Here is a 13,024-nt window from a genome sequence, read left to right on the forward strand (position 1 = left end):
GGTACTTTTCTATTCTTAAAAATATGGAAAACTTCAGAAGCCCACTGGTGTTATATTGAAAATTATTAGAGTGGTGTAAGTTATTCCTTCGTGGATTCAGCAGTCCTCTGCTGACAGAGAGGTAGGAATAGTGTGTCTGAAAAATAAACTGAGGTCTTGTTTAAAAAAAACAGTTTGTCTTAAATTTTCATGAGGTTATTCTAACAGCCAAATTCTGAAATCTTCAGCATACTCAAAAAGCTTTTGTCCAGTTGAGAATTGAACAAAACGAAAAACCCTCTTGTAGCTTACGAAGAAATTTAGAAGAGAATTTTAAACCTGTTTTCTGTTACTAGTGTTGATGGGCAAATACCGCAGGTTTTTAAAGGTTTAGTTTTGCATTAGTATTCAATGGCTCTCATCACTTTCAATCTCCCGTGACCTCTATGGAAAGCCACTGGGTATTTTCAATTTTTCCGTTTCCTACCACTCCTTTTTTTTCATTGCTTAAATTTGAAGAATTAAGTCATTATTTCAACAAATCTCTTTATTGTGCTTGTAGCCTTTGGGTGGAGTTAATTTCAGATTTCCTTCTCTTTGGGACTTCTCTACCACTTCCTCTGGAACACAAGCAAAGTGTTCCTTGCATGGACATCATTTGTCATGGCAACACTTCTCTTACTGGTATCACTTATTCCAGTGCTCACAAGCAAGATAAGTGGTGCCAACAAAAATGCAACATTGCTATATTATTCTGTTTATGCAGTGGCTTTGTGGTCAAGGAAATATTTCTGCATATCACTGATGCAATTAAGAGTGTAGAACACTCCAACAACTGCACTACTTCAATAGTCCAATTTTTGACTAATGATCATAACGATTTTATGTAGTATTTAATGAGTGTGGACATATGTGGTAACTAAATTCATTGCCAGGTACTCTAAGAAGAAAGATTGTGTTTCTTGGAGATTTACCTAATGGATGTGTGATCACAGTTTCTGTGAACAGACCCTGCACTTGAAAGACAAAAGAGAAAATGTTTGTTTTTTTTTTCATTATATTACTTTGAGGTTTTGTCATGACAGCAAGTAAACGAGTTTGTTGTTTCTAATTTCTAGATGAGCATAGATTTAATATGTTTTGAAATACATTTTTAACACTTTTTTGTAAAATAAATAATAATAATAATAAAAATACATTTTTTCTTTTACTATTTTTACTTTACTGAAGTACTATTTGGAAGAGTACTTCAATCACAAGGAATAATTAAATCTATTCATCTTATACTTTGCTTGTTTCCGTCTAATCTTGTTCTATTTAATATTGTTCCTACTACATGTACATAATATCTATTTTTTTCCTTAGTTATGACCCTCTCAAAAACTGCAAATATTAAGAAAATTGAATTAGAAGTAAAAGGGAAAATAGTGTATTTTACCACTTCTAAATGGAACATAAATAGTTCTCAAAATTTACTTGGGGTGTTGACTTAAAAATAATAATAAAAAAATATTACTGACACTTTATTTGTTGGTGTGAATTTGCAGTGTAGAAAAGGAAAAAAAAAATGTTCTGAATACAATTCGGGTAGATAAATAATTAAACTTTTTGTTTGTTTGCATGCTTGCCATGTGGAAGAACCTAAAGGTGAGCGATATTTCATGTGAATACTAAAGGATTCATATCTTCCTCATGATTTGTAATTAAATTGTTTTATGTATAGGTGGCCTTTGAAACATGGAGAGGGCAACAATTATTTAAGGATTTAAATTAATATAGCTACTCTGCATACATTTTATGATATGTATTGTTTTTGCTGTATGGTTAAACATGTACAATATTAACATTAGAATTTAAAAGCAAAAACTTGCATTTTAGACCAAAAGTATTTATCCAGAGAGGAATATAGCAGGATATTTATACATATTAGTCTTTCTTTTTATTGCTATCATCAGCAGGACAGCAATACTAGGTCTTCAAATTTTACGTAAGGCAAGAGGAAATTCTGCAGGGTGCTAGGTAATTTGTTCCTAAACAAGCGAAGTATCACTGTTTCATATATATTAAATAGCTTTGGTTTCATATAGTACATATTTAATAGCTTTGCTGTGCTGCATCCTATGGAGCATTGTTAGGTTCAAGAGGCTGTTAGAGTGATCAGGGTTTTTTTTGTTTGTTTTGTTTTATTTAAAAAATGAAGTTTGTAATTATCTAATATAACTTTGGGTTCAGTCAGCAAATACTTCTACCAAAAATATTGTTCTGGATTCAGAGAAGTTTTTGGACAAAATCTGTTGATATCATGAACTAAATGTAGTGGTATATACATGTAAACTGCTAATTTTCTATCTGATGATCCAAAGCCCGTTTTCCTGGGTTTGGAAATCTGTCAAGGTATGGTTAGCCAAGGAAGTTCTCTTCTTCCAAATAATTTGTAAAACAAGTATCTGACAGTTCCTTATTTTGAAAATGTTAAAACTCCCTTCCTTAAGAGGAGACAATCGTTTTGGTTTTAGTAGCCCTGAGACTTGAGCGACCAATTTGCTGGTATCATCCTAAATTTGCTTCAGTAAATGGAGTTATGTAAAAGTCAGCAACAAGGCATGATTTATCCATAATCAAAACATGTCAAAGTGGGACGTGATGGGTTATTTCTAGTTAATGACTGCCTATCCTCATCCAGCCTTCTATAATTGGGAAAATTCTGCCACATAAGACTTGAAATGTTGTTTTAGTAAACAAAAAGGGTAAATAAATAAAAGTTGTTAGTATTCAAGTGGTAGCCTTGCAGATTATCTGCCTCTGGCAATGACACTTCCTGCTTACACACCTCACCTCCCAACAGAAGGGATTGTCAGAAAGCTGTGAGGAGGCCAAATGTATAGGAATTAGGTATGTGGAGTTTTTTGATCAAAACTGTTCCCATGCAAATAGTCATCAGATTTGCCTGCTATTTAGTGGTACCCTAAGAAGGATGCATGAGACCTTCTCTGGGAAGGTATAAGAAATTTCTCTTCTTGTGATGTGTACAAAAGTACACTATGACTAATTGGAGGCATAATCCACATAATTAGCAGCAGCTACTAAGCTGGTTAGAGAACTTTTCACAGTGTAGCTGCTGTGTCCCGTCCCCCCCCCCCTTTACTAATTATGTCCTAAAACAAGGGATTTATTCCTTGTTTATTCCTTCCTCAAAATTATTCCTAAAAACAAGGAAACTAAAGAACAGATAGGGTAGGTTTTTTTTTTTTTTTTAAACCTGCAAAAAGCATAAAATAAAAAACTTATCTTAATTCACAGCCCTGTGTCTTAACTACAAGACACTCCTTCAAAATACATTAAAAAAGATATCTTTGTTATTCTTTGCAGTAACTTATAAAAAAAAACTTGAGAATCCTGAATGTGTATTGGGTTGTTATATGCTTGTGTCATTTTCAGCACAGAATTTGTGATTTCCTTCATTCAGTAGGTAATCAAAATGCATCACTGCACAAGCAAAGCACAGATAAACAGCACATGCTTCTCAGTGAAATAAATATTTGCACAATCAAGGTTTTAATGTAACTTTTTATAGTTAGGTTTAGTTGCGTTTTTTATTAAAATTGAGATTTCAAAGACTAATAGTTAGACAAAACCTAGATAATTATTCTAAACTAAGAAATGAAATTCAGTTTGGGGGAGTTTTATGTTTTGCCTGTTTTCGAGAAGGGGGGGGAGAAAGGGGGAGCACAGATAAAAGTTTTTAGTCCCACATTTTATTTTTTATTGCCTGGAGATCTGTGGTTCTGTTTAAAACCATAACTGTTCAAGTATACTGTCTAAAGAGTAATTAAATGGAGAAATTCTTAGATATTTATTAGGACTCTTATGAGTTATTCTGAAGTAGAAAATAATAGAAAAAGGTGCTATTGGAATGAAGTACTGCTGTCTTTCAGAATTTTGACCACAATACTAATTTACATTGAAAGTCAAATTAATGCTGTTAATGCTGTTTCTTTACACAAATGAGAGGACCATAGACTCAAAAGGTGAAGAATTAGTTTTATATCCTCAGCTTGAATGCCTCCAGTTCTGGGAAGCTATGACTGTACAGTTTCACAATAAGTGTACAGTCCCAGACTATCTTCATACTGCTAAGATGCCAGAGAGGGGGACTAATATCATTGGGATGAAATTGAGATTTCTCAAAAGGTATTTAGTCTAGTAAGGTCAACTGTCTTTCAAACAATTTTTAAAATGTGAGTTTAGATCTGTATCATTGTCTGTTTCCTAGTGGCCATCTCAAATTTTATAGTAGAACTAAGGAGGGCCTGTGGAGGATGTCAAAAAGACAACTTATCTGCCAACAGTAGTCAGCCTGTTTATGGGTTCTAGTAACCTTTTATGAACAGATACAATCTGCAGATCTTAAGGACACAGATACATCTTAATGAGGTTGGATGAGAAGAATAAGCATGAGAACTATTACTTAACTTTTTGTTGGATAAAAATAATAGAGACATAAGTAACTATTTTTCTTTGAAACAGAAATTTTGACAATTAAAGGAGTTCTTTGAAGATTTGTGGTAGGCTTCTAAGACTATACCGTTTATTGTAGAGTCTTAATAAATACATTGCATGTTGAGATCAGACTGGCTTTATTTATATATACAACCTGCTTAATTAACTTTAGATGCATAACTTGGGAAGTGGGAGATTTAACAGTCTTCTTTTTAATTCTATCTTATTTTCATTAAATTCTTAATATGTATTTTGAAGGATCAATGGAATCTATGTATATTGTAAAAGCTATACTTTTTTTTTTTTTCAGATTCAGCGTTGAAATCTACTGTACTAGAAACAGAAAAACAATTTGTAGAAGATGTTCAGCAGGTACAGGTAAGATCTTGACAGAAGTGTTCTATCTAGCATTCTGTAAACAAAAAAAAAATGGAAAAGACATACTACAGACACTTATGCAATAGCTCTTATTTATGTAATTAATTTTCAGAATGTGAACATTCAGAAACGTTCTTTAAATCTAAATTTTTATTTCAGAATACTCACATGCTCGATAGTGTATCTAGATGCAGAGATTCAAGGTACTTGCCTACCTAAGATGATTCTTGTGAGATGTTATTGTTCATTCAGAAGTAATGCTTGGTTCCAGAGGTCTGATGGTATTGCCAAGAAATAGTGATTATCTAATATAAACAGATCTTCTACTGAAGATTGTGTGAGTAATGGTGGCAGAGATTTTTTTTTCAGGGAGGGTTAGGGCTGACCGTTTTTCGCCCAACCCTCTTCTTTTACGCTAATGACTGGATGCCTCAAGCATTGCTGCATTGAGTATTTTATAAAAATGATCATTGCTTTTGTTTTGGAGGAAGAAAATAAGAAATGCCTAGTGAAATGTACTCTCTTGATTGTTAGACTTGCAAATGCAGTTCAGGTTCAAGCAGGGATTTTATGAACATGGATGGGGGAAGGAGGTATATTACCTGCATGTTTTTGTCTTACCAACAACATGTCAAGAGTTCTAGTCAGTTACCTAAGTTTTCTAATCTCCATAATTAAGAACATTTAAAGACTAGATTTTTTTTATTATTTAAACTTATATCATAAAATTATTCTGCATAGCAGTATCTTAAGTGTAAATTGTAAAATATTTGTCCCATGCATTTTTTATTTTACTTCAGTATTTTACTACTTTTCACTAGCAATATTTTTGGCTTTTTTTTTAAAGCTTACTCATATATATCCAGAAAGACATTGCACATAAAAGCATATTTTATCCATATCTAGAATTTTAATTCACTATCATAAAATTATTTTTTTTTTTACTGGAAATTTAATGAAAATATTTATGACTACTTTGATACTTCCCCTAAAGATTTAATTCTCTTGCTATTAGAATTAAGTTTAATCAGCAGCACTAGAACACCGCTTGGTTGCCTAAACAAATAACATTTGTTTGGTGTTTCTTCTGTCTTTAACCTATCATGTTGACTGATGAATGAATTGTATTTGCTGATGTTAGAGATCCCCATCCATCTTGCTTAATGTTTGTCTTTTACAGCAATAATGTGAACTTGTTCCATTCTGTACTATTATTCATCAATGAAGAGCAGCAATAAATGCTTTGTAAGCATGATCACCTCATTGACAAAACATCGTTTCAAGCTTTTGCTTTACTATGTCTTCATTCTGGTTTCCGTTGAAAATCAGAGTGGAAGTTACTTAATGTGAGAAACTCTCAGTGGATACAATTAAGCAGTTCATAACAGTTGAGCGTATCTATCTATCCATATAAATTTATATATATATATATAAAATCTACAAAGTAGAATGGTAAAAATAACTTTTCTTTCATTGCTTGTAGATGAACTTCAGTCAGTTTATTCTTGGTGTGATTTGTACTTTTTAAAAAGTGATGAAACACTATGAAATGTCTCTACTTAAGACTAAAGAGGTTTCTTGTATTCTTCATGTAGTTTGTGTACAGGTTTTCCTTCTGAAGAAAGCAAGCATTGGCTGTAGTTAGCCAAGTAGGTAATAACACAGAGGGGTTGATCTAGTGTAAAATTTGATACTGATCAACTGAGGTTACTCATAGACTTCCTTTGTACCATAAATCTTCCCTGGGAAAAGACTTTGCCCACATGAGATAAAAATAATTGGATATGGTCAATATTGACATAGAAACAAATGCAAATGTAAAATGATGCTGATAAATTATCTCGCTTATAATAAATCATTGAGTAAAAATTGCAAAAATACTTCTAAATTAAAACTCTTCTTTCTCTCTCTCTCTTTCTCTCTCTCTCCTCCCCCCCCCCCCATTGATTCTGCACTTCCTCACCATTGGAAGGGCCTGTTTTTTGTATATTCTGACAATTTCCTTACCTTTATGATGTAACCTTTATGACCATAACCTTATATTTTGCAGTATAATTTCCTAAAGTTTTAAGATAGCTATCTCTGACTGAACAACGGCAAATTTTAAGAAGTCACAATTTAAAAAAAAAAAAAAAAAGTGCATGGGGGTGCTTGTTTTTAGTGCAGGAGGAAAATAAGAGAAACTGGCATCCATTTCAACTCCTAGTTTTGAAATGCCAAAAATGAGCAACAAAGTCTACAAGGTCTTCTCAGAACAAACAAATTTTGGTTAGGCCTAAATTCTTTAGTGAATGAAGAAGAGAAACTCATTTAGAAACTTGAGCTTCAAACCTGATGTTGCGATTTGGCAGCTGTACTTCTGTGCAAGAGCCAAGTTCTTTTCTCTGTCACACCCCTGATCTTTTATGGTACCATTGCAATTTTCCCTACACTTTAACTCAAGTTTAGTTTGTTTTATTTTATGTGGTAGAGATGTAACACAAAGAAAAAACTTTTTCTAACTGTAAAATGAGTACGTGCAAACTAAGCCTTGTTAGTGGGACATCACAGAAACAAAACTTACAAATTGGATGACAGTCATCTAAATTCCCTGTTCTCTTATATTATTATCTTAATTATTTTAAAATTCTGTTTGTGTGTTTTTTTTTTGGTCATTTGCAATGAGTGCCTATTCTGAGTATCACACAAATTTATAAAGAAAGCCCTGATTGCATTTATTTAAAGGTCAGCATACAGATTTAACAAATTGTTAATCATTCCATTGAAGATGACTGGTCTCTGTAATCCTATCTCAGGAGATGTGATTTTGCCAGACTGATCCAATTTCTAGTAGTTTGGTTATATGATAGTTTACACTGAGTATCTAAAGCATATTTACAGTGGAAAATTTTGCCATCAAAAAAACATTATGCCTGTAGCATTTTAAATTCAGTTGTTCATTTTGGTTTGGTTCACCTCATTTCAACCAACAAATAATCCCTCAACCAAAATAATAAGCCTTTTGGAACGCCGTGTACTTCAACAAATAGTAACAACCAGACAACATTTTGGCAGCTCTCAGGCACTAAAGACAGATTTATGCTGCATGGTCTGTTGGTGCACTTTCCAGCAATATCATAGGGAAACAATTCTAGCTTTAAAAACCTTAAATTACAGGACACTTTTTGCAATGTCGAATATACTTTCTGCTTTGAAAATATTATAATTCTAACTATTGGAGTGTTTCTGTAGAATATTTCTAACTACTACACCTTGACGACAACCCTTTTCCCTGTGTTTTATTTATTATTACTTAATGTCATTTGGAATGTTCTAATTTTGACACGTAGTAATACTGGAAAAAAAGTTTGTGTATCCTTAAACATAAATGCATAATGTGTCCGTCTAGAAATTACAAAACGTTGGATGGATTGGGGCTTACTTTTCGTTTTATTATACAGTGTCATAGCTCAACTTTGTCTTGGAAACATGCATGCTGCTCAAAACTTTCATAACTGAAAGTTCAGACTGATAGATAATGTGTAGAGATAAGGTGAGGTAAAGAAGGTAAATGTAAGATTTATCTGAAATGGGGAAATTATTCTACAATCAAGAATTTTTTTTAAACCTTTATCATTTTTTTGACATGGCTCTCAAATGGCTTATCAAATATGTACAGAAAGGAAACAAAGTTTTTGTGATGCAAGAAATGATGGAAACCTGGCAGAAGACTTTACTGCTAGAGTCATAGGAACTGCACAAGTGCAAAACGTTTTACTTGGGCAGTAAGGGGGAGGCTAACCTTTGTTAAACCTCCCAGACAAATCAGATATACTCTGTCTTTTAAATGTTTTTATGCGGAAGTTTCCAATGTTATTAATGTAGATTTCTTTGCTTCTTGAAATTAGAACTTACTTTCAACTTAAACATGCTGCAATTTAAGGATTTGGTTTCTTGTATAGAAAGCCTAATAAGTGGTATTTTTTGTATTCAGATAATAGATAAATGAACTAAACTTTTATTATATTAAGTGATTGACTAAGAGTGTCTGATATTCTATTCTCTGAGATGAGACCCCAATATAGTTTGTGAGATTATCTGTTCTTCCTCCTGTATGACCTGTAGCTGAGCTTTATGATTAAAACCCTGGCTTCTGTTAATGTCAAAATTTCTCAGGCCCTGAAGGAATGCAAGTAGAAATAATAGAAATGAGGGAAGAAGCGTTCAGAGAGCCTGGAGAATATTATAAAGAAGTCGGGCTACTCAGCCACTAGATGGCAGTTAAGTATTTTTGAAGGGACCGTGTAATGCACTACTAAGTCATGCTCAGTGGGGTCCTTAAAACACTTCGGTGAGAATACATATATATTTTTTCTTGGTCAGAAAGTGGTGGCTTTCTGGTAGCTAATAATTTAGCCTCTAAAAAGTACTTGCATTTTTTGAGCTTAAATCTGACAAAGGTTTTGTAGTTGGAGCATCTCCCAGGGCTAATGACACCAGGTCCTAAAAATAATAATAACAAAAATCCTGAAATATTGAATGTTCAGAAAGCTCTATGCTGTCATTGTTAAGGTGTTTTGTTGTTTTTTAAGACAGAAAAGTGAGCACACTTGATTGATATAATCTACAAGGCTTCTAAAAAACTTTCTATAATGATAACTTAAAAGCTTTACTGTTGAATTACCATCATATAAATAGAGGTCGATTTTATGTTAGACATATGAAATGAATAAAAAAGGTGTTTCTTCAACCATAATCCTGAATCTTTTTCATTAGCTCTGATGAGGGAGAGAAATAAAAATAAAAATAAAATAAATAAAAAAAAAACAACAAATACAAGGTGTGATTTTGGATCAATTAATTGATACACATAGAATATAGGTCATAGACACCATATTTAAGTAAAAATAAATGGAGTCTAATACATCAAGCCTGCATGGTGGCCAAAAAAAAAAAGTCAGTTAATTCTCAGAACAAATATTATTATTAGGTATCCTGACTTCACAATACTTGGATAGACTTCCTTTGTTTTGCATGAAGGCAGTGGTTGCTTCTTTAAAAGAAATATTGGTATAATTTTCAGTGAAGCAATAAAGCACCCTTTTGCACTCTTCCTCCTGGTGAGACTAAAAATTGTTTTGTTCTAATCTTTCTTCTTAATGTTCATGTCAAGATGAAGTTTTACTTGTACACTCATTTCAGTTTGAAAATTTCTTTATTCTGTTTTTCCTCTTTGAGTTGTTTACTACCTCAGTTACATCTCTGAAGTAATATAAAGATCATAGAATAATTTAGAGCTGAATAGACATTAGGAGGTCATGTTGTTCAATCCCTTCCCCACCAGCACCCTCCCCCAAGCAAGGCTAGCTTAGATATTTGGTCATGTTTCTCAGGACTTTGCTCATCTCCAAAGATGAATCTGTGGTATTCCTGATATGTACTTCCTGCTTTGCCTAGTCAGTGGTGGAATGATAGACTTTCTTTATGATTACCTGCCACATTTCTGATGTGATGGTTTATCTTAACAGATAAACCTTTTATCTTCTTATGCTTAAGAACAGTTGAAAATGTGTGGTCTAAAAGCACATGTTCTAGAACTAAAAATAAATATTATAGATTCCTAGTTCAAATACTGTGTATTTACAGGTGTTGATTAAAATAATTATCAGGAAACTGCTGGTCAGCTTCAAGTGCTTCATCCGATCTCAAGACAGACAGACTTATGAGAATCTGGTAGAGCAGAATATAATTTTACATAAATAATGAACCTCCTGCACTTTCCAGTTTGACTATGCTTTATACTCAAAACCAGAGTTCTTTTTCTTTTTGAGTACAACTTCTTTGAAAAGTAGCACCAACCTTAAAGTTCTGGAACTAATAATGTCTGATATGTGGGGTTGCAAATTCTATACAATGGAAGTTGATCAGGATTTACAGACAGTTCTGGACTTACAGTTATCATGATAACAAGGAGAAATGAATTAAAATGAGGTTTACTTATTTTAACCAGAGAGACCTCATCCAGTTAAAATTGGGCCATGATCTAAAGATTAAATTCTTTTACTTCTGTCAGCATTAGAGATCAGGTGTTACTTTACAATTATATAGAATCTGAGAATTTCCATTGGACCCTATTTTGTATGGAAGAGAGATCGGAAATTTTCTTCAAAAAATTAATATATCTTTAGTTTATACATATCCAGATTGAGTTTTTAAAATGACCATACCCGAATGAGAATTCAAAAGTAAAGTTAAGAAGAATATTACTTATATCTACTCTTTGTATATGAAACAGAACTTTTTGACTGATTTTTTAAAATCAAAACAGTTATTTTCTCTATTTTAAGCTGGCATAAGTAACAATAGTAATATCACTTTCTTCTGTTTGTACATACATGTTTTTTACTTTTTACAGTTTTTACTTAAGCTCTCAAAACATAAAACTCACCTCTGATCATTTGATTTGTGATGTATTTTATTTAACGTTATCCCACCAAAAATGATACATCTTTGCTTTTCAACTTTCAAAGTGTTAGAAAAGCTGACTGGCCTTCAGCCTCTACCTTCAGCTCATTTGTGAATACATTTGTGAAGACTGGTTCCTTCTCCCCACACTTTTTCTTTAGTGAGTAGCAGGCTCATATTTCAGGGTCATGAAGACTATTCTTCCACTTCTACAAAGATTTATTCTTACTGTGGGTACTTTTTGCTGGTTATTCCCTGCTGGAAGCCTGAAACAAAAGCAACATGTGAACCTCCCATTTTGTGGTCTGGCTGAACTTTTGGATAAGAGTCGTGCACTGTGTAGAAGTATCAAACTCCAGGCAGTTACCTATCAGTATATGCCAAAGTTCACCTGGAAAAGCATCTTTTTTTTTTTTTTTTTTTCCTCTCCAATACCACACCATCAGAGGAAGAAATTACAGACATTGTGAGTCCTCCAAATTTATGTTAAATTAATATTTGTTTTTAGGCAATAAAATTCTTTCTGTTATTTCTAACATAAAAACTAATTTAGTTGCTCTAAATAAAGAATACAGAAATAATAGAACGAGGTAGTTTTCACAGTGGCAACTTTCCAGAATACTGGTCCATTTCAATTTGAACTGAAAAAACAAGGAAAAGCCTAGTCTAGAACAGTTCAAATCCTTTCTCTAGTATGCCAATGTAGTCTAAAATGTAGTCATACCTCTGTTCAAGGTATGCCAGATTTAATTGTGGAGATGGATGATTTTCTTGGCATCAATACATGGGAAATCTTTTAGATTTGTTAAAATACTGTAGTGGGGGAAAAAAAAAAAAAAAAAAAAAAAAACATAGTCAAGAGAAGAAAGGAAGTGTTTTGCCACATGAAAATAAATCCAGATCAGTTTTATCTCAACTTTTAAAGAAATCCTTGACACTTAAGGTACCTGCTGCTTATTGAATTGCTGTTATAGGTGGCTAGGTTTCAATTATCTCTTCATCTGCTGAAAGACCTGAGTGTAACTAATTCTATTATAGCAGTCTATGATTAATGGCAGAGCACCTACAGAGGCAGCAGAAATAGGCATAATAAGGTTATATCAAAACTAAGAAAGGTAAGTTCCTCCCTCCCCCACCTTATCATTTATGCACTTTTTTTTTTTTTACACTGTGGTGAGTGACAGAACACGTAAAATGAAATAATAAAAACTAGATGGAGGGGTTGGAGGGGTAAAACCTTCTTGAAGTCTTTGTTTATGGCTGCACTTTTCCACGCTTCTCTAATAATGACATCTCAAATATTCTAGAAGAGAAACCTTCAAGGTTTGAGGGTTTTTTTGTGTTAATGCAGTTTTTGTTTAAATTTCTATTTCATTTTAAATAAAGCAGAACCAAAAGTTCCTGGGAAGTCAGGCAGAAAAATGCTATTTGTGCTGACTAAAAATAATATTATGTAAGAAGACAGTAGTTATACTTCACTGCTGTCTAGCTTCTAGGGTAGTCAGTGGTTCTGTGAAATTTTTATCTTTTGTCTTCAGTCTACAAAACCTTTTCTGAGGTTCCTATTGTAGCAGATATTGGGGATAACCTATGGTCATATTTCACCTCAGTTAAGAGCATTATGACTTTACAGAGAGAAAATTCTGCAGTTTTTCAACCTTTGTTGTATCTTATGTTTCTTGACTAAAAACAGGAACTGAAAAGAAATGGAGTCTTATTCTCT

The 13,024-nt window shown here is 32.9% G+C and overlaps 1 protein-coding gene across 1 annotated transcript in view; it reads left to right on the forward strand.

The window, feature by feature from the left end:
- The window catches only part of FMN2 (formin 2), a gene marked incomplete at its 5' end in the record, with an annotated part of 152,964 nt that overhangs the window by 32,352 nt on the left and 107,588 nt on the right, over positions 1-13,024 (forward strand). Inside the window, one exon of the mRNA XM_082756573.1 lies at positions 4,796-4,857. Within this exon, the coding sequence (XP_082612699.1) occupies positions 4,796-4,857 (62 nt within the window). The remainder of the gene's footprint in view (positions 1-4,795; positions 4,858-13,024) is intronic.

The sequence above is a fragment of the Aythya marila genome, assembly GCF_965140915.1.
Source record: "Aythya marila genome assembly, chromosome: 3".
Lineage (NCBI taxonomy): Eukaryota > Metazoa > Chordata > Aves > Anseriformes > Anatidae > Aythya > Aythya marila.